The sequence below is a fragment of the Anolis sagrei genome, chromosome 5 (genome assembly GCF_037176765.1).
Source record: "Anolis sagrei isolate rAnoSag1 chromosome 5, rAnoSag1.mat, whole genome shotgun sequence".
NCBI classification, from domain to species: Eukaryota; Metazoa; Chordata; class Lepidosauria; order Squamata; family Dactyloidae; genus Anolis; species Anolis sagrei.
The window spans coordinates 75,474,431-75,500,491 of record NC_090025.1 but is presented as its reverse complement, the minus strand read 5'-3'; the positions used below and the strand labels follow the sequence as shown (position 1 = coordinate 75,500,491).

At 40.4% G+C, this 26,061-nt stretch overlaps 1 protein-coding gene across 3 annotated transcripts; it reads left to right on the top strand.

The window, feature by feature from the left end:
* SPATA18 (spermatogenesis associated 18) lies at positions 1-26,061 on the top strand. 3 transcript variants are annotated; one of them, XM_060778512.2, is made up of 13 exons: positions 1-313; positions 7,329-7,434; positions 7,588-7,703; positions 9,710-9,828; positions 11,577-11,672; positions 15,299-15,433; positions 15,639-15,876; positions 16,274-16,432; positions 18,064-18,239; positions 20,126-20,249; positions 21,426-21,512; positions 23,193-23,238; positions 25,729-26,061. In XM_060778512.2, exons 1-13 carry the CDS (start codon positions 227-229, stop codon positions 25,734-25,736), a joined length of 1,497 nt encoding a protein of 498 aa, XP_060634495.2. In that variant the 5' UTR covers positions 1-226; the 3' UTR covers positions 25,737-26,061. The 3 variants fall into 3 exon arrangements, with proteins under 3 accessions (XP_060634495.2, XP_060634494.2, XP_060634497.2); XM_060778511.2 differs by lacking the exon at positions 25,729-26,061 and having other exon boundaries at positions 23,193-23,754; XM_060778514.2 differs by lacking the exons at positions 11,577-11,672; positions 25,729-26,061 and having other exon boundaries at positions 23,193-23,754.

The window sequence follows — 26,061 nt, the reverse complement described above, 5'->3', positions numbered from 1 at the left end:
CCACAACTCCACAACTCCCTTGGCACCGACGTCAGTTTGGTCAACAATCGCCGGGTATAAAGCGCGCCAATCACGGCGAGGAGGGGGGCCCAGGCGAGGCGGCGCAGGGAGAGCGAGCGTCCCGCTTTGGCAGCGCGGGGAAGGAGCCCGTGCCCTCGCGGCCCAGCCCAGGTCGCCCCCGTCGCCTTCCCGAGCCCGCTTTCCCCCCGCAGCTCCACCGGGGGCCATGGCGGAGAGCCTCCGCAGGCTGATCAGCAACGAGACGTGCAGGGTCTTGCAGGAGAAGCTCGAGCGCTGGTACCAGGATTATCACGTGAGTGGGGCTCGCGGTGGGATTCCAGCCCCCTCCCCTCAGGGGAAGAGAAAGAATCCCATTTGCATTTATGCAAAACAGTCCCCGAACGTTGGCGTTGGGTCCCCCACAGCCACTCAAAGCCGACCTTTCCACGTCCCAGCTGTCAGAATCAGAGGCTGTTGCTCCTTAGGGTGCATCTGGACTATACCATTACTGCCACTGCTCAATGCTATGGAATCCTGGGAGTTGTAGTTTGGGGAGGTCTCACGCCTCTCTAACAGAGAAGGCGAAAAACCCTGTCAAAGTACACATCCCATGACTCTATAGACTAGAGCAGGGGTCCTGAAACTTTTTAAACAGAGGGCCAGAACCCAGTCCCTCAAACTGTTGGAGGGCCAGATTATAAGTGGAAAAAAACATGAATGAATTACTATGCACACTGCACATCTCTTATTTGTAGTGCAAAAACCACTTAAAAACAATACAATAATTAAAATGAAGAACAATTTTGGCAAAAATATATTTATTAGTATTTCAATGGGAAGTGTGGGCCTGCTTTTGGCTTTTTTTGGCTGTCTGCAAGGATGTTGCCCAGGGGATGCCCGGATATTTTGACGTTTTATATCCTTGTGGGAGGCTTCTCTCATGTCCCCGCATGAGAAGCTGGAGCTGATAGAGGGAGCTCATCCACACTCTCCCTGGATTCGGTCTTCAGTCCTGCTGGCACAGGGGTTTAACCCACTGCACCACCGGGGGCTCCTGATGAGATAGGATTGCTGTTGTGTGCTTTCAAGTCATTTCAGACTTAGGTTGACCCTTAGCGAGGGCCAGGTAAATGTCCTTGGAGGGCCGCATCCGGCCCCTGGGACTTATTTTGAGGACCCTGGTCTACAGCAATGGCAGTTCAGGTGGTGTCCAGCTGCATAAATGCCACAGATGCACGCATTGGGGGGCAATGGAGATCCATTTATACAGGCAGTTACTAACAAGATAGGTTCTGTATGTTTGATACCATGGTGCTTGTTTATAAAGATATTGTCCTCCCAACCCTGCTATATGCCTGCGAGATGTGGACAGTCTATAGATGCCACATGTAACTCCTGGAATGATTCCATCAGCACTGCCTTTGAAAAAATTTGCAAATCTCTTGGGAAGACAAGCGGACAAATGTCAGCGTGCTGGAAGAAGCAAAGACCACCAGTATTGAAGCGATGGTCATCCACCATCAACTCTAATGGACTGGCCATGTTGTCCGGATGCCCGACCACCGTCTCCCAAAGCAGTTGCTCTACTCTGAACTCAAGAACGGAAAACGGAATGTTGGTGGGCAGGAAAAGAGATTTAAAGATGGGCTCAAAGCCAACCTTAAAAACTCTGGCATAGACACAGAGAACTGGGAAGCCCTGGCCCTTGAGCGCTCCAGTTGGAGGTCAGCTGTGACTAGCAGTGCTGTAGAATTTGAAGAGGCACAAATGGAGGGCAAAAGAGAAAAACGTGCCAAGAGGAAGGCGCGTCAAGCCAACCCTGACCGAGACCGTGTTCCACCTAGAAACTGATGCCCTCACTGTGGGAGAAGATGCAGATCAAGAATAGCGCTCCACAGCCACCTACGGACCCACCACCAGGACACTACACTTCGAGGACCATCATCCTCAGACTATGAGGGATTGCCTAAGTAAGTAGGTTTGGTCTTAAGTTTCATTTGTATGTAAGTCGCAACAGGTGTATTTTAAAATATAACTCCTGCCACACACATACACACACATATAACTGGGGTTACACTTAAAATGTACCTGTTCTGACTTACATACAAATGCCACTTAAGAACAGGAGCGGTGCTGCAATGGGTTAAACCCTTGTGCCGGCAGGACTGCTGACCAAACAGTTGGCAAGTTTGAATCTGGGGAGCTGGGTGAGCTCCTGTCTGTCAGAACATGAGAAAAGCCTCCCACAGGATGGTAAAACTGGGTGTCCCCTGACCGGGTGTCCCCTGGTCAACGTCTCTGTAGACGGTCAATTCTCTCACACCAGAAGCGACTTGCAGTTTCTTAAGTCACTCCTGACACAAAAAAAACCCTACAGAACCTATCTTGTAGAACCTATCGTGTGTATGTATGTATGTAAACACACACACACATACATATACGCATACAAGAAGATAGTTCTACAAGATAGGTTCTGTAGGTCTGTTCTTAAGTTGAACTTCTATGTAAGTCTTACTATCTATCTATCTATGGCTGGAGTTACACGTAAAAATGTACCTGTCCTCTTATATTCCAACTTACATACAAGTTCAATTTAAGAACAAACTTACAGAATCTATATTGTTGAACCTATCTAGTGTGTATGAGAGAGTATACACACACACACGAGTTCTACAAGATAGGTTCTGTTGGCTTCTTCTTAAGTTGAACTTGTATGTAAGTCACACAATCTATATCTATATATTTCTCTCTATATAGTTGGAGTTACACTTAAAAATGTACCTGTTCTGACTTAATATACAAATTCAACTTAAGAACAAACCCACAGTACCTACCTTGCTCGTAACTTGGGGTCTGCCCACATTTGGCTGGAGTTACACTTTAAAAATGTACCTGTTCCGACTTATATACAAATTCAACATAATAAACCTACAGAACCTCTATCTATCTGTCTGCCTATCTAAGTTTTGGTTGAATAGCATAAGGAAAGGGTTAAAACCCCTATAATGTTTGTTTTTCTGCCTGTGCCCCTGTATAGAAGATTTCACCTCACTTTATGTCCCTGTGAGAGTTGGATTTTGGAAAAAATGGCTTGTTGTGGAAACAAGAATTGGTGATAAAGCTTCAGTGGAGACACCTATTATTATTATTATCAGTATTAATAATAATAATAATAATAATAATACCCCACTTTATCTCTCCCGAAGGAGATACAAGCAGCTAGTTTCCCCATGAGAACTCTTCCAAGAGTAAATTTCCTTCCAATGGGTAGATTTCTTTAACTTCCTGTTGTCTCACCCCCATATTAACTATGTTGGACGTGTGTAACTTGAGGACTGCCTGTATTTACTTGGCAGATCTAATGCTGGAGATCTCTAGCGATTTCCCTGGGAAAGCTGTAACCAAGGACGCTGGTTTCCCAATGCTAAGCAGGCAGTGTTGTGGTTGCCACAGTGACCTGGATACAGAGTTGTGGGCCGCAGCGATTTGTAAAGCCTGCCTCCATTCCTCTCCTCTTGCCAGACAGGATGTCATTGTAAACACTGTTTAGATTAAGATCAACCTCAGTGATCAGAATAGGCCTACCTCTTGGGAAAAAAAACATAATTTCTTATTTTGAAGAGTTAATCTGTTGGAGCAAAGTGACAGCAGGACTCTGTTGGCTTTTCTCTTTTTCCATTCACATTTGATTTGCAGTCTCCTGATAGGCTACAGACTGCTCTTGCATTTCTTGTATTTAGATCCTCTTGCATCTCCAATGAGCGCAGGACAATAAATGTCTAGGTGCTTTCAAATCACTAGTCTACTTAATGGCGACTCCATGAATTTCATATGGTTTTCATAGGAAACACTCATAGATGGCTTGCCATTTGTTTCCTCAGAAATATAGTCTGCAGCAGGGCTTCTTAAATGTTTTTCACTTGGATATATTGGTATGTAAAATGAGTATAAAAATCAAACATTTACTGATAATCAATCAGCATTTGCAATGCCTGCTAAACGGGCTGATTTTAACTTTTGTGGAGTACAGTCGAAGCATCTTCTTCAGAGTCCATAGTAAACCCTTCACATTGTTGCTACCAGATTTGTGGAAATGAGTGGGCTTCAGAAACCTTTTGCTGTGGCCAATCTTTTCATGTTTCCAACATTGAGCTTTTGGAGTCAATTGGAATTATATGGCAGTGTAGAAGGGGCCTATGTTTCCAAGGAAGGAAATCGCAAACCACAGTTTAAGAAATCTGCAGTGCCTGGTCTTCATTTCTTGCATTTGGATTCCCATTTCTTGTATTGGGATCCTCTCGCGCCTCCAAGGAGCAGAAGACAATATATACATGCGTGTGTGCGCCTTCAAGTCACCTGTCAATTTATGGTAACCCCATGAATCTCAGTACAATTTTATTAGACAAGAAATAGTCATAGGTGCCTTGCTATTTCTTTCCTTGGAACATAGGCCCCATCTATACTGTCATATAATTCAAATTATCAAAGCAGATAATTCACATTATCAGCCCTGAACTGGATTATATGAGTCTACACTGTCATATAATCCAGTTCAAAGCAGATCATCTGGGTTTTATCTGGCAGTGTAGAAGAGGTCATAGTCTACACTACAACACCTGGTATTCCTTGGCATGGAAAAATGGAACAAGAGCTCCTCCTCATGGCTGGAGCTGAGCATCGCCTCCAGACGCCAGAGATAAAAGGGGAAGGCCTTTACCTTTGTCTGTGTATTGTATGTTGTCGTTGTTCACTGTGTAAAAGGCATTAATGTTTGCCTTATATCTGTATACTGTAATTTCTCCGGGGAGAGAAAGGGAATATAAATAAAGATGATGATGATGATGATGATTAGAAACATAACAAGATGAGTCCGCAGCAGACACTGCTGGCTGTTGTATTGGATCACATATTGGACACTTCCCGAGTGTCTAGGACTATGTGATGTATCGGCGAATAATGCATACAGATCCCAGTAAGGTGGCCTTCTGCAGCTGGCAGATGGTAATTTTGTCAGTGCCAATTGTGCTTAAGTGCAGGCCAAGGTCTTTAGGCACTGCACCCAATGTGCCGATCATCACTGGGACCACCTTGACTGGCTTGTCCCAGAGTCTTTGCAGTTCGATCTTTACATCCTCATATGATGTCAGCTTTTCCAGATGTTTCTTTTCAATCCTGCTGTCACCTGGGATTGCAACATCGACAATCCATACTTTGTTTTTTAACACAATCGTGACGTCCGGAGTATTGTGCTCCAAAACTCTGTCTGTCTGAATCCAGAAGTCCCAGAGTAGCTTGACGTGTTCATTCTCTGTAACTTTTTCCGGCTTGTGATCCCACCAGTTCTTTGTTGCAGGCAGATGGTATTTGTGGCACAAGCTCCAATGAATTATCTGAGCAACGGTGTTATGCCTCTGCTTGTAGTCTGTCTGCACGATCTATTTGCAGCAGCTGAGGATATGATTTATTGTTTCATCTGCTTTCTTGCAGAGTCTACATTTGGGATCTATCGTCGACTTTTCAATTCTGGCTTTGATGGCATCGGTTTATTATTATTATTAATTATTATTAATTATCATTTATTATTATTATTATTAGTATCAGTCTTTAGTCAACTTAAGGCAACCCTATGGATTTCATAGGGTTTTCATAGGCAAGGAATGCTCAGAGAAGGTTTTGCCAGTTACTTTCTCTGAAATAGTGCCTACAGCAGCTGGTATTCTTTGGTGGTCTCCCATCCAAGTAATAATAATAATACATTTTATTGCTTACCTGCTTCTTACCATGTAGTAACCAGGGCTCACCCTGTTTAGCTTCTAAGATCAGACAGGATTTGGTGCCTTTATGGTAATTTAGGACCTAACTAATTACAACTCCCCACCCCCCCTCAACATTTGATGGTAACAAGAGATTTGTGGGGTAAAGTATACTGAGGAATTGCTACTTCTCAAGGTGACCAGGTGAGTTTCCAGGTATAGATTTGAATCCTGGTCTCTCCAATTCAATCCTGGAACTGAATTGTATTCATCCAGCTCCTGTAAAAAATGGCAATTGTTCTAGTTACCCTTGTAACTTCCATTAGAACTTAACCAATGTCCTGACATCACAATGTGTGTTCCCATGCTCTCTCAACAGTGGCAACCACTGGCTTGTGCCTCTCTGCTAGAACGTATTTACTCTCTCATTCTAATACCATTAAAGTATCCAGTAATGCTGAGACTAACTCCAACTTTTGGATATGTTTCTTGAATTCACAGATCAAGAGCGCCTTTTGGGTGCATCATCTCATTTGTTGGCACGTACCTCTTCCCATTCAATTCTAAAATAGGTTTACACATGTGTGAGCAGAATTTCCTTACAGTTGGAGACCCTTTCATAATACACTATAGTGCTATGATTCTTTTTCAACTACTACGCTTCCTTCATATGACATTGCTGGGATTTATAGTTTATGGAAAGGTACTTAGAATTCTCTGTTGGGGATCTCTAGTACTTCACAAAATTACAAACCCATATTTCATAGGATGCAACCAAGGCCCCTTCTACACTGCCTTATAATCCAGATTATCAAAGCAGATAATTCACATTATCTGCCTTGAACTGGATTATATGAGTCTACACTGCCATATAATCCAGTTTAAATCAGATAGTTTGGATTTTATAGGGCTGCATAGAGAGGGACCAAAATTCAAATAGAATCACAGTGCTATAACTGTGTATTGTGAAAGGGCCACTGATAACCAAATGTGGAACTAATTTGATGAAATACATTATATTATAATGTGACTGAGTTCTGAATGATGCTATTCCCATGATTCACCTTTCATACATGCAAGTTATCACCTGATGGGGAGCAAATGAAGCAATGAACATGCGTGTTGATCCAATTTTGGGGGATTGATCCCCCCCTAGATTTCTACATGACTATATAGAGCAGGGGTCCTCAAACTAAGGCCCGGGCACCGGATATGGCCCTCCAAAGTCATTTACCCAGCCCTCGCTCAGGGTCAACCTAAGTCTGAAACAACTTGAAACCACACAATAACAACAACAATCCTATCTCATCAGCCAAAAGCAGGCCCACACTTCCCATTGAAATACTAATAAGCTTATATTTATTAAAATTGTTCTTCATTTTAATTATTGTATTGTTTTAAAGTGGTTTTTCTCTCTACAAATAAGATATGTGCCATGTGCATAGGAATTCATTAATGTTTTTCCAAATTATAATCTGGCCCTCCAACAGTTTGAGGGACTATGAGCTGGCCCTCTGTTTAAAAAGTTTGTGGAGCCCTGATATAGAGTAATTGAAGCATTTCTTGTTTTTCCAGATTAACTCATGTGATCAGAATCTGACCCGATGCTGTGAAATTATGGAATTGAACTCCATGATCCAGGGGCAACTTTTCACAATCCTCAATCAAACATGTCAACAAGGTGAGGTTGTTCCCTGTTCTGAATGTATGGACAATGGCTTATAGGCCCTACAATATAGACTAGATTATGGTTAGCTCCTATATTGTCACATCATTGTATAGATTTTAACACTCTCCTCCCCCCCCCCCCTGCTTTTTTTTCTTTATGATCTAGGTGGACAGTATGCAGGCATGGAAATAATTAAATCTCGGCTCCTGCCATGGCTAGGGTCTTGTCTTTCTAGCCATCCTCCTGCAAGGTCTCCTGAAGGAAGCTCTTCACGCTTGCAGGTACAATGAACTTTATCTTTTCAAATATTGCCTTTGTTTTCTTGAATTTTTGTCCAGAGTATTAAACTGGCATTGGGATATATAATAATAACGCTTTATTTATATTCCGCTCTATCTCTCTGAGGAGACTTAGAGTGGATTACAACATACATAGATAGGTAAACATTCAATGCCTTTAGTACAATGTAATAACGACGACAACAACAACAACAAAACTTTATTTATATACCGTTCTATCTCCCCAAGGGGATTCAGAGCGGTTTCCAAGTGACATAATCAATACATACAAAGAGAACAGCATGAACATAAAATTAACAAGGCAAAATAAGCATTAAAAACCACAGTAGCACATATATTTAAAACAATCCTGCCTGTTCAAGGCAGTTTAAAAGGCCGGGCCGGGCTAGTGCGATTTTAGAGGACTCAGGAAATTAGGTAGAGTCTATGGCTGTACATTTCCAGGGCCTAATAGAAGAAAGTGACCTGGGTAATTGGTAGAAAAAGATATGGCCAATTTCTACAGTCTCTGGGGCAGAGCTAGAACTAGTCGTTCTCAAAGGTTTGTTTAAACCACTAGGTCTTCAGGCTCTTACGAAAGGAGGGGAGGGATGGGGCCTGTCTTATTTCTCCAGGAAGGGTGTTCGAGAGGCGGGGGGCCACCACCGAGGCCCTCTCTCTCGTCCCCACCAACCGTGCTTGTGACGGTGGTGGGAGTGAAAGGAGGGCCTCCCCAGAAGATCTTAAAGTTCACGCTGGTTCATAGAGGGAGATGCGATCGCGGAGATAGGCGGGGCCCGAACCATTTTGACCCACAAATACACATAACAAAGGTAAAGGCTTCCCCCTTCATCTTTGTTTTCTGGAGGTGGAACTCAACTCTGGCCATGGGGAGGTGCTCTTTTTTCCATTTCCAAGCTGAAGAGCCTGTTGTCCGTAGACATCTCCTGGTTGCGTTGCTAGCATGGCTGCATGGGTGCCATTATTACATTCCCACTGAAGCGGTATCTATTGATTTACTCACATTTGCATGTTTTTGAACTGCTAGGTTGGCAGCAGCTAGGGCTAACAGCAGGTGCTCCCCCGACCTATGGCTTCAAACTTCCGAACTTCATGTCAGCAGTTCAGCAACACAAGGGTTTAACCCATTGCGCCAACTGCGACCCCCCTATGTTAAGTGAAAGTCAAGTTGAAAAATTATAAAAAAGATTTGTATTGATCCCAGAGTATGTTCAGGGAATATGCTACATCATAGCATGTTTTCCATTCCAAAGATCCAATGTTAACAAGAAAAGAGTGACAGTTATGAAGACAGTGGGTTGTTGTAGGTTTTTTTGGGTTATATGGCCATGTTCTAGAGGCATTCTCTCCTGACATTTTGCCTGCATCTATGGCAAGCATCCTCAGAGGTAGTGAGGTTCACCTCATTACCTCTGAGGATGCTTGCCATAGATGCAGGAAGGGCAGGAAAGATCGAACATAATCAGAGTAAGCCTTTTTATTCTGAAAGCTATCAAGAAAAGAGCAGATTTCCTGAAAGAAGAACCAGGAAAATAAGATTCTGACTATAAATAGAAGGCCAGCTGCTGTCCTCACCTTTTTGCCTTGTTTTTTACTCGTGTTCTATTTTGAAATGGTCATATGACTGGTCAAATAAATAATAATAATTATTATTATCATTTAAATATAGTTTTCAAAGTAACTGGAAGGAGGCTGAAGAGAAAAAAAAATGTTGTGCTTAACCCTCATAAAATTTATCCACAGGTTCACTGAAGCTTAACACGGAAAGCTAAAGTTAGCAGAAAGGTTCAGAACAACTATTAGAAATTAAATTGTGTGTAGGTTCCTTCTTTCTGAAGAAATGCAATAGTTTCATGTAGTTACAATGTAAAGTGCCTGCAACATTTGCCACAGCATTTAAAAATAATTGTAACAGAACTTTTAATGCTTTTCCTCCTTCTCAATGATTTTCTTTCCAGCATTGATTCTGTATTTATACTTTACAACAGGAATCACTGGAGAAAGACAGGACACTGAGGGAACTGTCCAGTTCTCAGAGCCTTGAAATAAAACAGCTGGAGAAAGAACTGAATGCCACTCGTTTGCAGCTCAATCTCGTACAGCAAGAGTAGGATTATTCACTATTTTACTTTCTTTCTCCCCTATTTTTCCTGTAAGAGTTCCGAAACTATTTAATTCTGTTCATTTGGTTTTAAAAAAGCACATGCCACCATTAAAATTTGTAAATTGACTGGTAAGAGAGTATACAGGCAGTCATGACTCACACTTAAGAATGGGGATGAGACAACAGGAAGTGAGAGATATCTACCCCTTGGAAATCATGGGAAAGAGGGGTCTCCACTGAAGCTTTATCTCCAACCTTTGTTTCCACAACAAGCCACATTTTTCAAAATCCAATTATCACAGGGACAGAAAGTCAAGTGATATCTTCTGAACAGGGGCGTAGACAGCAAAACAAATACCACAGGCTTGTTCAGCTTATATGTGGCTGGATTCTGACTTACATATACATTCAGTTTAAGAACAAACCTACAGAACCTATTGGAACTTGGGGACTCCCTGTAGTATTATATTTTAACTAGCCATCCCGTGCCATGCATTGCTGTGGCCCAGTCTGGTGATCTGGAAAATAAAGTAATGAGAAAGTGTTGATTTCTAATATATGTAATTTCTTTATGCTTGTGGGTAAACAGTACTTCTTCTTGTTGTTGTATTTTTTTGTTTTTGTTTTTTTAGTGTTGATGTAGAGATTGTCTGGTTTGCCTACTCTGGAATATGGAATATATTATTGTCCTTCTTTAGGGGTCCCTTTCAAAACTATGATATTATTTCTGTCATATATATGTGTGTGTGTGTGTGTGTGTGTGTGTGCATATGTGTGTGTGAATCATATTTCTATGGCTAGATAGCTCATTGTCAGGAGGGCTTTGATTATGTTTTCTTACCCTGGTTAAAGGGAGTTGGACTGGATGGCCTTAAGACAGCATTTCTCAACCTGTGGGTTGGGACCCCTGGACGGACTTGAGAGGGGGTGTCCAAAGGGTTGCCAAAAATCACCAGAAAACAGTATTTTCTGTTGGTCATGGAGATTCTGTGTGGGTGGTTTGGCCCAATTCTATCGTTGATGGGGTTCAGAATGCTCTTTGGTTGTTGGTGAACTATAAATCCCAGTAACTACAACTCCCAGATGTCAAAGTCTATTTTCCCAAAACTTTATCTGTGTTCACATTTGGGCATATGGAGTATTCGTGCCAAGTTTGGGCCAGATCCATCATTGTTTGAGTTCACAGTGCTCTCTGGATGTAGGTGAACTACAACTCCCAAACTCAAGGTCAGTGCCCACCAAACCCTTCCAGAATTTTCTGTTGGTGGTGGGAGTCCTATGTGCCAAGTTTGGTTCAATTCCATCGTTGGTGGGTTTCAGAATGCTCTTTGATTGTAGGTGAACTTTAAATCCCAGCAACTACAACTCCCAAATGACAAAATCAATTTTTTTTGTGATGGTCACTCCTTGGGGTAGTAGGTGTATTATGTCTAAATTTGGGTCAGTTCATTCAGTGGTTTTTGAGTTATGTTAATCCCACAAACGAACATTACATTTTTATTTATATAGATATTGTATTTTGATTGTATTTAGATATAGTCACATGTTTTCCCACACACATTTTTTTCTATAGATGTGTCATTTCCTTTTGTTTACATAGGTTGCCCCTACCCCTTTGACTCAATGGCTCTCCTCTAATTGGGGCTAACAATAGGATTCATTTTATTGGTTTTTGGTTTTTTAAAATTTCTGAACAGAACGTATGCTTTTTATATTAAAAGTGTGCATCTGGGTGTCGACTTTTCTTGCAGTCTTGCAGACACCCAACTGGCTCTTGAGGACACAAAGGCCAAGTCAGCCACCACCATTTTGGCAGCCGAGGATGAAATTGTTCAGCTAAAAGCAGAGTAAGAGAACTATTGTGCAGGGCTGTTGATGACGATAAACTGGTGGCATGTGCTGGTTTCCATTTTATTGAGCTTCTGAATCTGCTTGGATTTCAGTTCAAAGTTTTAAAAAGCTGTCCAATGAACTGAACTCTATTTCTATCCCGAATCATTTCAGCTTCTTTAAACTCAGCATGGATTCATTGCTTCACTGACATAAACACACCAACTGCGACTGACTGTGAAACTTGTCAGTCACAGATTTAATACTCTTTTTATGTCCTGTTCATATTCTTGATCATTTATTATTTCCTGTGGATTTACGAGGGTTGAATGAAAAATAATGCCTTCACCTTCGTTACTTGGGCTTGGATGGCAATATTTTAATATATCAAGCACAGAAATAATCCTTAGAATGTGCTCTTTAACTATCACTATTCACTTTTCCACATAATCATCAGACAATTGGATACATTTCTGCCAACGATGAACAAGTTTCCTGAAGCCATCACAGAAGTCAACACTCTGCTTCCGCAACCCATCGTGCACAGATCTTCCAATAGCCAAGCAAAGGAATAATGTGACCTACACATTCTTGTGAAATGCTGATTATGCTTGAAGTTTCACTCTGAGTGATATAATGATCATCCTGAATCAATCTGTCAACCTTTTGCCTGTGAAACTCGGTGGTTGCTGTCACAGGACGTCCAACTCTTTGTTACGCAAGTCAGATGTGCCCACCTCAACATCTTTAAACTTACTCGCCCAATGACACACAGTACTCACATCAACACAATCATCATAAACAGCTTGCATTCTCTGATGAATCTCCTTTGGGTTGACAACACCTTCTGCTGTCAAAAATTCAATGACTGCATGTTGCTTAAGTCGCATTGACCGACCATCTGCACAGGGTTTCATACTTCACACTTTAACAACACAATCGTTCAATGATAAGGCTTCCCGCCAAAATGGAACTGTAGAGGAGAGTCCACTGAACAAGCCAGTACCTGCCACATACTGCCATCTGTTAAGGAGTTATGAAGGTGGAGGCATTCTTTTTCATTCAACCCTCATAGATTATCCTTTCCTTACCTGATGTTCTGCACTTGGTATCTGGGATATGTCTCAAGATGCTCAAAAGATGACAGTTCATTGGTGGAAAAGGTTGACATGTCCTGGCTTATGTGTGCTTTAGGAGTCTTCTTCAGTGGTTATATCAATAATAATAATAATAATAATAATAATAATAATAATAATAATACATTTTTATTTGTATCATGCCCGATCTCCCCAATGGGGACTCAGGGCAGTTAACAACATACAATAGCAAACATTCAATGCCGTAAGGTGCAAAGAACAAATAAAAAGACTACCATAAATTAAATAATTTAATTATCAAATAATTTAATAATTTAATTATTAAACATCAAATCATAAAGGAGAAAAATGTGTTGCTGTTGTCTGCCTTCAAGTCATTTCTGATTGCTGACTGTTGCACCCCAGGCCTGGAAACACCTATGACCACAGCATCACACAAGAGTCCAGAGTATAAGCAAAGAGTTTATTGTAAAAATATATAAAAATATATGAAAAATCAGGATGAAAGAAAGAAGATGTATAATTTAAAAAATGGTTTAAGTGATAACCAAACAATAATCCAAATGTCTTATGTAGATCCCAAGGTAACACAGTCTAGGAATAGCCAAAAAGTTACAGGTACAGCATAAGTGCACAAGCAAAAGGTATACTTAGTAAAACTTGAGCAGGAATATAAAGGCAAGAACATAGAAAACTTCCAGGAAACTTAAATCCAAAACCAAGGCTTGACTTGAGACAAGAACCAGAGAACTCAGGCCTAGCTTCACACTTGAATGCTGCATTGCCTGAACTAACTCTTAGATAAACAACTTGCTAATTAATAGGCACCCATGAAATCATGTTTTTCCCCCACAAAATTTCTCCCCAACTTTCCCATGTAATCGCTCGGACCTATGATGCCTATTTTCTGCTCTGATCTATAAATGATGAGCTTTGTTGATCTCCGTAACACTAGGTTTTTCTTCTGAGAGCCTTCTGTATCACTTATCTCTTTGCCTGACTCCTTATCTAATGTTGCAGTTTCTGGCTTCTCTGACTGACCTTGAAGTCCTGCACTTTCCAAGTCAGATTTCTACAGAGAGAAGCAACATTCCCCTGACTGGAATCATCATCATTTCAATCCCACAGGAAATCCCACAGGAAATCCCACAATCCTCTCTAAATCATCAATGAACTGATAAGCCTCAGGGGTCTCAGGTTGATTTCCAACAGTAATGAATTTGTCACTGGGCTGTATTGGCAGAATTTGTTCAGAGAGGGTTTGCTGTTGTATTTCTCTGAGAGAGTGTGACTTTCCTGAAGTCATCCAGTGGCTTTCCATAGCCGAACAGAGATTCAAACCCTTCAGTCTCATTTTTGTAGGCCAACTAAAATGAGGTACATTATCTGTAGCATGTCCTCATTGGTACATCATGTGTAGCATGTCCTCTAGAGCACACATTGGTCACAAAGGGTTTGGCTTTTCTGTTATCTTTTGACATCTTGTGATGTGTTTTTTGATTGTCCTGCAGACTCCAGAAAGTATTCTCAATTTTTTGTGGATTCTGCAGATGCTTCAAACTTCAGCTCACATGATTCTACATTAGTAGCTACATTAACTGTGATGAATGAAAGCTGCGCTGTAGTCAAAAACGTGTGGAGGCTGCCCATTTTTTATCTCACCTGTTTTGTGTGGGGTTTTTTTGCTGTTTTTAGAGTGTGAATGCTTTTGTCTAAGAAATTAGAGACATTTTGAATCCAAAAGTGTGCCACAATAGCATGTGTGATTAGGGTAGCGCATCAACAACTATTATTTATTTATTTAAAGCATTTATATTCTGCCCTTCTCACCCAGAGGGGGACTCAGGGTGGAACACAACATATATATGGCAAACAATCAATGCTGGAACATAAAATAAGCTATAAATATACACAAACACTAAAATCAGTTATCTCTAAAATCAATTGTTTAAAACCATCTCAGATCAGCCATAGCCAACAACTAGCCATGCCTTATGTAGTGTGTCTCAGAATTGTAATTAATGATTTGATCTATTCTAATATTAGGATTAGGGAGCTCTGGTGGTATATTTCTAGGCGTGAGTGCTCCAGAAACTGTACTTTTAGTGCTTCCTGAAGATGTCATGTTAGATTTGTGAAGCACTCAAAATTACAGAAAATATATATTGTGAACCACTTTTTTTCTGGCTGAGAAGTAAAGACAACAACAACAAAAATTAGGACAAAATATCCAATGCAGAGTGAAATGAATGTAATACTTTATAAATAGCAGATACATTATGCGGAGAAATCCTCCTCTTTCACGAGATGTGATTTTTTGGCAGTTCAACACCAGACATGCAAGGATTTAAGTGTAATGCAGATAAAATGTACATGAAGGATAAATGTCATTTCATATTTCTTTTTGGTGTGCATGGGTAACTTTGACATGGTTTCTAATGATCAGCTTTTAACAATTTTGTACAAATTTGTTAATATAGTGTTAAGCAATGTCCTTACTTTGGTAGAAACACCCCATTTCACTGAATTTATTCTTTGTGGTTAAGTCTAAAGGCTTCTCGAGCAAAAGAAGAGTGTGCTCTGATCAACTTGGAGCGACTGAATGAGTATGAGCAGCAGATTCTAACACTGAAGGATGAGATTGCTGTCCTCGCTGCTCAGAAATCGGTTCTGCAAAGCAAGTAAGACTCTTGCCCTATCTAAGTTAAGAAGCTCCTTTTTCTATAAAAGCAGATGCAGTACATCCCTCATATCTATGGGACTGGTTACTTGCATCTGACAAAATATATCCCCTCTAGGTATTGTCTAGGTGCTCTAGGTATTCAAGAGTACTGTCTAGTAAAGAAAAAGTTCTGTCATTATTACCATTTGGCAATTCTCTTCCAGACTTGCACGGAGTCGGTCACCTTCCCCAATATCTGCCCGAAGTAGATCTCCCAGCCCATCTCCAATGAAGAGTTTCTCACCTGGCTGTTCAAGACTCACAAATGCTTCCCGTCACGCTAACCTTGTGGAACGCTTCAGTGATATTTATACTCAGGAACGCTTGGATGCTCAAAGCCTCTTGAGGAGTTACATTGATGATCTGGAGATTGTGCAGAGAATAATCTACATTGCAGCTGTGGTAAGGGTGAAATATAACCTTTTCTTTCCAATATCACTCATGCTTGTAATATAGCCATTTGTAAATCTCTCATACCTCAATAAGAATCAGTCACATGCGTAATAATAATAATAGTAATAATAATAATAATTTTGTGTGAGTGATGTGAATTTGGCTTTGACTTTTAGGTGGACATAGCGATAGTCATAATAATGGTGATGATGATAATGATAGTTGTTGTTATTATAAAAGCAGACAGGTAAATTTTCTGGTGACATATAAAGGTTGAAGTAAGTATCCAAATGACTTTTATAACCCAGGAACAAAAGTCATGTTACATAGTGTAATTAAATGACCTGGTGTTTGTTTGTTTTTGTCCCAGATTTCTATCTTTAATAAGCTTTTTTATTGTTTGTAGGAATCTTTCCAAGCTGCAAAGAGGGCATACAGACAGTTCAAAATGCGTGTTAGAAAGACTCTGTCCCTGAGTTACTCTGGTTCTGAATCACTTGAAGACATGGTGATGGACTATATCATTCGCCAGGAGGATCTCTATGATGTTCAGTCCAGTGTCAATGTAAGTTTTAATGTGAATGGAGCAGTATCTGTACTCAGTGCACACACATTCAGTGTATTAATGGAGCTTTGCTACTCTGTCATTTCTTTAAACAGCAGTAGATTTATGCAGCATCCAAATGGAGGATAACCTTTAGATTGGCATTATCTATTCTAACAGAATTGGTAGAAGAGGATTGCTCTTTAACACTAGGGTGTTGTTGCACACTAGCACTGGAACACCCTTTCACCCAGCATCACATCAGAGTTCAGTAATTCAATCTAAAAATGTTTATTAAAGAAAGTAGATAAAAAGGGGAAAGGGGGAATTCCAAAAGGGTCAGTAGAATAGAAAATGCAAAATAGCAGTAATCCAAAAATGACAAGGAACATAAATCCAAGGAAACCAAAATCCACAGCAGTACTCCAAACATACATCCATGAACAGGAAAGCAGGAACTTTCCCGAGATAAACCCTCTAAGGAAACAAAGCCATAAACAAGAACAGGAAACTTGAGAATACTTGAACCAAGAACTTGACTGCAGAGACGGGAGAACAATCTCCTATAGCAACATTGTCTCCTCTAATAGGCCTGAAAACAACCCACTAACTTAATCCTGCTAAACCACCCATGACATCATTCCTCATGCACCTGGATCTCCTCTCAGCCTTAACTCTGAGCCTCTGAGAAAATCTCATGTGCCGACTTTTAACACCTTCGTTCCAATGGAACTGGTACTTTCATTTCCTCCTGTTGCCTGGGCTGAATAATCCCAAACATCAGTCTCATCTGCCCACAATTCCCTCCAATCACTCACAGACTCTTCACTTTGAAACCCATCATCCCCCTCATCCTCTGAACATTCAGAAAAATCCTCTGATTCTTGCCAGACTACAACAGGTGCCCCAAAAGCAGCTGAGAAACCCTCTGCAACTGATTGTGGATGATCTACTGTATACTACTAATGTTTATGACATCTCTCTGCTGAAACTGCTTGACTACATATAAATTAATGCAACAATGAGCAGAAAATACAGAAAGCAGCAACCTAAACAATAGCAGCATAAAACCCAATTAAAATAAAAGTCAAGTCATATCAGAAATTAATATGTATGAACAAGTTAGTAGAATAAAACTGTCAAAAAGTTTATCTAGGCTTTTAGAAAACAAGCCGATAAATCAACCTGGCAGCATCTTGAAACAACAGTGATGTGAACATTGCATTCTACATTGCATTATTTTCCCAGTTATAAAATGTTTTTGATTGTGTTAGGAAAATATGACTCTTCTGTCCAAGATGTATAATCTAGATAAATTATATCATACTCCATAGACCGAAAACTATGCAAATCTGGTGATAAAATAATTACCAGGAAAGGCCATAATATATAACTTCATCTCACAAACGCTAACATTATTTTAGGCCAGCTACTCAAAACTTGTAGGAAAAGAGACACTACCTTGTGTTGACATAATACTTCTCTCTCCTTTGTGCTCTTTTTCTTGTTTGTGTCTATGTTTGTGTGTCTGCATGTACACATGCAGGTGTGTGTGTGCTTTCCTGAATTTTGAATTTTATCTCCTCTCTTATTTAAAGCACACTTATAACTTTAGTGTGCTAAATGACACTTTATGTTGCATTTGCTTTCAGGATGTCATCCGTGCAATGAACACCAATCCTCAGATTTCCTTCCCTCCAGAAGTTGATTTTATCATGATCAGTAGTTTAATACGGGAGTTGTGCAGGGTGGCCTTTTCCATGCAGACTTTGGACCCTCCACTCGATGTTTCATTTGGTACAGATGGAGAACTTTTTAGCGAGTACAAGTAAGAGAAGTTCAAGCATATAGACTTGTAAATGTGAATGACATGGCTGTTATTCTCTTCCCTCCATTCGGTGGTGGGCAACTACACAGGGCTGTGAACTCTATTGAAATATATTGAGAAATGGCATTATCAACTGCAGTAGATACAGTGAACTTGTTAATAATGCTTGTTATTAATTCCATTATTACTATTATTTTCTGCTTTATTTTTATCCGTTTATTTTGAAGCATTCTTCAGTTGGTTAAGGCCCTTTCTACACGGCCATATAAAATCCCGATTACCTGTTTAGAACTGGATTATATAGTAGTGTACATTCATATAATTCCATTCAAAGCAGATAATGTGGATTAATCTGGATTATATGGCAGTTCAGAAGGGGGCTACATGAATTAAATATGATATAACACATTGCTTTCTAAACTATCTGATGTTTGGAGTCCAATAAGATCCCCCCCCCCATGTTCCTGGAAATAGGACTATATTATTTATTTATTTACAGTATTTATATACTGCCTTTCTCACCGCTGGGGGGACTCAAAGTGGTTTTTAATTCCATCATTACTATTGTTAGTAGTCATTGAATACAAATGTTGCTTTTTTCCTCTGGAAATTCCCAAAGGGAAAGCGGGCAGTTGCCCAGAGACGAACACTGTCTTGGGACCATCACTTTGATTACCATACACACTACACAATTAGAGCATTTTGATACCATTTTGTCACAATGGCAACATCCCATAGATTCCTGGAATTTAAAGTTTAGGGAAGGGTATTAAGAATTTCCAGGCAGAATGCCTCACAAAATCTACAACTCCCAGATTCCATAAGTTATTGCTGCAGTAGTTAAAGGTGGAATCATAGCACTATATTAGTTTAGTGTGACTAGATAAATCAGATTTTAAAATTCTCAATCACGTATGAAGCTCAGTGGATGACTTTGGGCCTGTTGCTTGTGTTTGCAGAATCATAGGCTGGATCTACACTGCCATATAATCTAGGTTATCAAAGCAGATAATCCACATTATCTGCTTTAAACTGAATTATATGGGGCCTCTTCCACACAACTGAATAAAATCCCATATTATCTGATTTGGACTGGAATATATGGCAGTGTGGACGCAGATAAACCAGTTCAAAGCAGATATTGTGGGATTTTCTGCCTTGATATTCTGGTTATATGGCTGTGTGGAAGGGCCCTGAGTCTACACTGCCATATAGTCCATTTCAAAGCAGATAATCTGGATTTTATATGGTAGTGTAGATGGGGGCATAGACTTATAATATGTGATTCTTCTCATACATTTGGAAACTTGTCTTCCTGACAGTATGCAGGAGTGTGTTTTAAAAGGGAAGAAGAGTAGGGATGTCTTGTTGTTGTATAGCACATCAGAGGAAAGGGGTGGGGAGAAAAGAAAGAAAGGGGAAAAGAAGACCCACTCTTCTTTTCCCCTGAAATAGAAGGCATGGGCAATCCATGGTTCTAAATGGTTCTGAAGTATTTACAAAACTAGGGGGCGCTGGTGCCTTACTTCTACAGTGTTGCTAAAGTTCTTGTGGTGAAAATTTCAGAACTGTAACAAAACTTTCAACATTTCATTATAAATGGCAGTTCCTAATGGGTTCTGTCATAAAAAATGCCAATAATGAACTAATAATGAAATTTTGAAAGTTTTGTTAGAGTTTTGAAATCTTCACCACCAGAACTTTAGCAACACAGTAGATGCAAAGCACCAGTGCCCCCTAATTTTGTAAGTACTTTAGAACCATTTAGAACCATGGACTGCCCATGCCTATGAAATAGTACTGAAAGGCTCTGGTTTAATGGGTGTAATTAGTGTCACATAGACTGCCAACTAAGGTGCAAATGAAATCTCCTTATGTGTGTCCAGATACCGCCGCAGCTACGACTCTGAATTCTCTGCTCCGCTGGTGGCCTACCATGTGTGGCCTGCTCTCATGGAAGAAGATTCTATCATCGTGAAGGGAGAAGTAGTCACAAGAAGAGGTGCTCTAGTAAGTGCTTTACTCAGATGCAAAGGATGTCAGCATTTTGGGTCATATTTTAAATCGCTTCCAAGAGCAAACAACTCACATTACATCCTAAGAACCTTATTAATGGTGGTAGAGGCCCATTACTTGAATATGTGTTGCACTTCAGCCCAGGAATACCTTTTCACCTTGCACCATACAGAGTCAAGTGGTAGCTAACTAGAGCTGTTTATTTACAAAAAGGATATACAAAAGGAAAAATGGGCATTTCTAAAAAAGCAGTAGAAAAGGTGATATGAAATAGCAGTAGTCCAAATATACAAAGATCAATAGTCCAAGATAGCAAGGAACATGAAATCCATGAAGTGAAGAGTATAGTTATCAATTTTCCAAGACAAAACTCTTTCAGAACAAAGGCAAACTTGAGAGCTGAACATGAACTTGATTTTATGGCAAAGTTGTCTGCTCTGAAGAGACCAGGAAAACATCACTTAATTTAAGCTCAAATCTGACCAAGAAGCCATGAAGTCATCCCTCCCACCCTACGCCACCTGGGTTTCAAGGGCTGCTTCTCACAGAGTCTCTCTGACTTTCTAATTAACCTTTTCTTTGCTCTCTCCAAGCGGAGGCCTAATCTCATATCATGGGGTAACTCCCCATCTTGTGAAGTCCAAGAAGGCAGATTCTCAAGAGAAATGGAATCCCAAACATCCTCATCTGCAGCTGTTGGTCCTTCTCTCTGATCTACAGCCAGCATTTCTGTCTGTGTTTCAGCCTGATTATACACAGACTCAGTGAAAAATCCATTATTCCCCTCATCCTCCAAGGCAGAATCCCCAGCATCTTGCTGCTGGAGCCCCAACACTATGCTCCTTCTGCAAGTGATAGTGGTGAGGCTGAGTGCGCTAACCTACTGTGAGCCAGAGTTCCTCCAAATTTGTGGCTTGTCATTTTGTCCAAATTGGATTGAGGACTATTCTACTATCTTGATAACCTTGGTTTTACATTGGGATTTCAAATGGGAGTTAGCATTTCCAAGAACTTCCACTCAGCATTTGGGGCAATGACCTTAACATAGGGACATGTTAAGGCTCGTGTATTCTTCCCTTGCACATTGCATTCTTGTCTTCTGATAACATTACTGAAGTAATTACTCTCTGTTTAAGAATGTCATGTCTCATATTCTATGTATATTTTTAGTGGTCTCACAGAAGTAGAAGCCGGAGCAGATGCCGCAGTCGCAGCCTGAGCCCTCTGTCTCGCAATGCTGGCTACACCCGACACTTGGTAAAGTAGAATGTCCTGACTCGCAATATGATCCAAGATTGGATGCAAACCCATACATTGAAAGCAGCATTTAACATTTAAGATGAGTAAGAGATGCATGCATGGAAGCGGGGAGCCAGATTTTAATGATATCTTCAAGCCATACCCCCTGTCTCCCTCCAACTTGATCTAAACTGTCAACTTATTTATTTATTTATTTATTTACAGTATTTATATTCCGCCCTTCTCACCCTGCAGGAGACTCAGGGAGGATTACAATGTATATATACATGGCAGACATTCAATGCCATAGACACACAACATATATAGACAGACACACAGAGGCTATTTAACATTCCAGCTTTTTCATGAGGGTATTCTGGCCACCAGGGGAGCTGTCACTTCACTGTTTATTTGTGACATTGATGAAGAACTTTCTCATTCTTTGCATGCTTGCTGGAGATTTTTATGGTGCTGTAAATTAGCCTCCCTGCATAAGCGGTACCTAAATTTCGTACTTGACAGATGCAATTGTCTTTCGGGCTGCAAAGGTCGACAGCAAGCTACACAAATTGATTGGAAGCTCACTCCAACCCGGGCTGGCTTAGAACTCATGACCTTTTGTCAGTAGTGTTCTTAATGCAGCTGACTCCTAGCCAGCTGCGCCACAGTCCCTGAACAGAATCAACTTAGTAAAGAAGTGGACAGTGGTAACTGGTGGTTCCCATGTCAGTAGAGCAGTGGATCCATCCATTAGTTTGTACTTTAAAGGAGACATTGGAGAAGCTGTTTTAAGGCTCTCTTAAAATTTGGCCTAAAAGCTTCTTTGGATGTGTTAAATGAAGTGTTAGAGAGGACATTGAGAAAAGACCTTCTGTGTTTGCGGGCTTCACTTTTGCACATTTGATTATATATTGATTTAATCACCATATTTACTTGAGTATAATGTGCCATTGATTTAGCCAAACAATGAGCATTAGATAATGGTAATATGGTCTCTAGGAATCTCTAGGACTTCCAACTTGTGCAATAAGGATGTAGGGACTCAATGAGAGAACACTAAGCATTTATAAGTTCATCAGTGTTTGAAGTTGCCTATAGAATTGTGCTGGAGGATCTAGAGCAGTGGTTCTCAACCTGTGGGGTCCTCAGGTATTTTGGCCTACAACTCCCAGAAATCCCAGCCAATTTACCAGTTGTTAGGATCTCTGAGAGTTGAAGGCCAAAACATCTGGGGACCCACAGGTTGAGAACCACTGATCTAGAGATTCCTAAAGAGCTGTTCTCTCCGGTAAAAAAAAGATTATAAAAAATCTTCCTTGGCTCTCCTGCACCCTAAAGCCCAGTGAATGTAGAGGACTAACTGTATAGTTGAGTATCTCACCTGAAAACATCCAGTTCTCCCCCTTCTCCTCCTTTTCTTATCGTGTTTGGGTTGGTGGATGAATGTAAGAGAATGTATAAATTCAAATGTATAAGTGGAGATCTTTCTAGATCAGTGGTTCTCAACCTGGGGTCCCCATATGTTTTTGGCCTACAACTCCCAGAAATCCCAGCCAGTTTACCAGCTGTTAGGATTCCTGAGAGTTGAAGGCCAAAAGCATCTGGGGACTCCAGGTTGAGAACCACTGTTCTAGATCAAAATGTGTTGGGATGGGTCAGTCATGTTATCTCATCTCCCTTTTGTTCTTTATCTTCTAGCCACCTCGACACCGCAGCCCTTCACCGCTAAGGAGCGGAAGCCCAAGTAAGTGGGCACATTCAGAACTTAGACGATCATGGCTTTAAAATGCTCGAATAATCAAGTAAACAGAAAATCTAATGATTATTCAGTGTTATTTTTCTTCAAAACAGCACTGTTCCTTAGCGACTCTCCATGAACGTAAGGACGTATTGTTCTTTTAGTATCTTCAATAGGCTTCTGCTATGGGTCTATGCTTGGTCTCCAATTCTTTGGTCCCCAGGTCTCAGGTCATCCAGATGGCTCCTATTCCAATATCTGCTGTAGGTAGACAACTATGCAATGACATCTAGCAGTGGTTCCTCTGAGGCCCCTTCTACACTGCCAAATAAAGTCCACATTATCTGCTTTGAACTGGATTTATGGCAGTGTAGACTCATATAATCCAGTTCAAAGCAGATATAATATAGATCAGGGGTCCTCAATTTCTTTTAAACAGAGGGCCAGGTCACAGTCCCTCAAACTGTTGGAAGGCCGGATTATAATTTGAAAAAAGCATGAATGAATTCCAATGCACACTGCACATATCTTATTTGTAGTCCAAAAACATTTAAAAACAATACAATAATTAAAATGAAGAACAATTTTAACAAATATAAACTTATTAGTATTTCAGTGGGAAGTGTGGGCCTGCCTTTGGCTGATGAAATAGGACTGTTGTGCTTTCAAGTCATTTCAGACTTAGATTGACCCTGAGTGAGGGCTGGGTAAATGATCTTGGAGGGTTGTATTCGGCCCTGGGGACTTAGTTTGAGGACCCCTGATGTAGATTATCTGTTTTGACAATCTGGATTATATGGCAGTATAGAAGGGGACTGAGAGCTCTTTTTGGGGATATAATGCCTAATCCCCAGCATCCAACATAGAACTAAGCATATTGAAATTAACATATGGAACCCACAGCTTTTGTTTTGACACTGCCTGTGGTGACCAGTAGCTTTGAAATGGGATGAATCTGCTCTGGGTTTTATTTAAAGGAGCCCTCCCAAGGGTTGAATCCTGTCCTCTAAATCAGTGGATCTCAACCTGTGGGTCTCCATGTGTTTTGTCCTACAACTCCCAGAAATCCCAACCAGTTTACCAGCTGTTAGGATTTCTGAGAGTTGAAGGCCAAAACATCACAAGTTGAGAATCACTGCTCTGAATCAATTCAGCAATTCACTATTTTAAAATCTGGAATAAAATCCGGGGTAGATTGATTATATCCATGAAACCTTTGGCCAGTTCTGACATGTGAAACTATTTTCATCAATTGAATGGGAGGCGAGTAATTCTTATTTCCTTGGATACCCCCACTGCATACTATGAATCTTCTCCAAAGAGCTGAGAAACTTGCTATATTCAATGTTTGGGATAGGTTTAAGGCAGTGTTTCTCAACCTGTGGATCCCCAGGTGTTTTGGCCTACAACTCACAGAAATCCCAACTAACTAACCAGCTGTTAGGATTTCTGGGAGTTGAAAGCCAAAACATCTGGGGACCCACAGGTTGAGAACCACTGGTTTAAGGGAAGAGAAGAAGATCTTGTTATGCTAAGTAATATGATTCTACGATTGATACAGGTTGAGCAACTCTTATCCAGAATTCTGACTCTGAAATACTCCAAAATTGTCTGCATGGATGGCGGAGATAGTGACACCTTTCATCTCTGATGGCTCCGTGTACACAAATGTTGTTTCAGGCAGAGAATTATTAAAATATTGTATAAACTTATCTTCAGGCTATGTGAATAAGGTGCTTATGAATCACAAATGAATTTTATTTTTAGACTTGGGTCCCATCTCCAAGATATCTCATTATGTATCTACATGTAAATACAGGTGTCCCAAAACCCAAAACATATCTTGTCCCAAGCATTTTGGATAAGGGATACTCACTTTATAATAGAAGCCCCTGGTGGTGCAGTGGGTTAAACCCCTGTGCTGGCATGACTGAAGACCGACAGGTTGCAGGTTCGAATCCGGGGAGAGCGCAGATGAGCACCCTCTATCAGCTCCAGCTCCTCGTGTGGGGACATGAGAGAAGCCTCCCACAAGGATAATAAAACATCAAAACATCCAGGTGTCACTATAAAATTTCTCATACTATATTATTTTATCCTTACTCTGATGTATGTATAATAACAATAAATAAAATTTCAAAAAAACAAAAACATCTGGGCATCCCCTGGGCAACGTCCTTGCAGACGACCAATTCTCTCACACCAAAAGCAACATGCAGTTTCTCAAGTCGCTCCTAACATGGCAACCCCCCCCCCACCCAAAATACCTTTATAATAGCCATTGAGCATAAATGGTCCTATCTTTCTGGAAAAAGTCAGTTCTATGACCATCATTACACTTTATACTGGATCCTGAAATGATTCGTAGTGCAATTCTATACAGGTCTACTCAACCGTGTAAGTATAGTCTTTCATCTTCCTGGGAGCACACAGAGCTTTAAAGTCATCATTACATTTTTAAAGTTCCAAACTGAAATGTTTATTTTTCTCCAATAGGAATTTAGCTTAACTGGATATGAGTTTGTTGGTTCTCGTATACTTCTGGATCAGTCGGCTTCTGTGGTGCCTTCTCCTGTTCCGAGAATACCTCAAATATTGCGAACAGCAGTTTTGAACCATTCCAAATGTAGAGTGAATTGGGATTGATTTTTAATGAAGTTTTTAAAAATAATATTAGGATTTTTTTAAAAAAAGAAATGAATGTAAGAGATTTAATCAGAAATTACATATGTATTTTAATATAATATGTTAATTTGATGTATTGTCGAAGGCTTTCATGGCCGGAATCACTGGGTTGTTGTAGGTTTTTTTGGGCTATATGGCCATGTT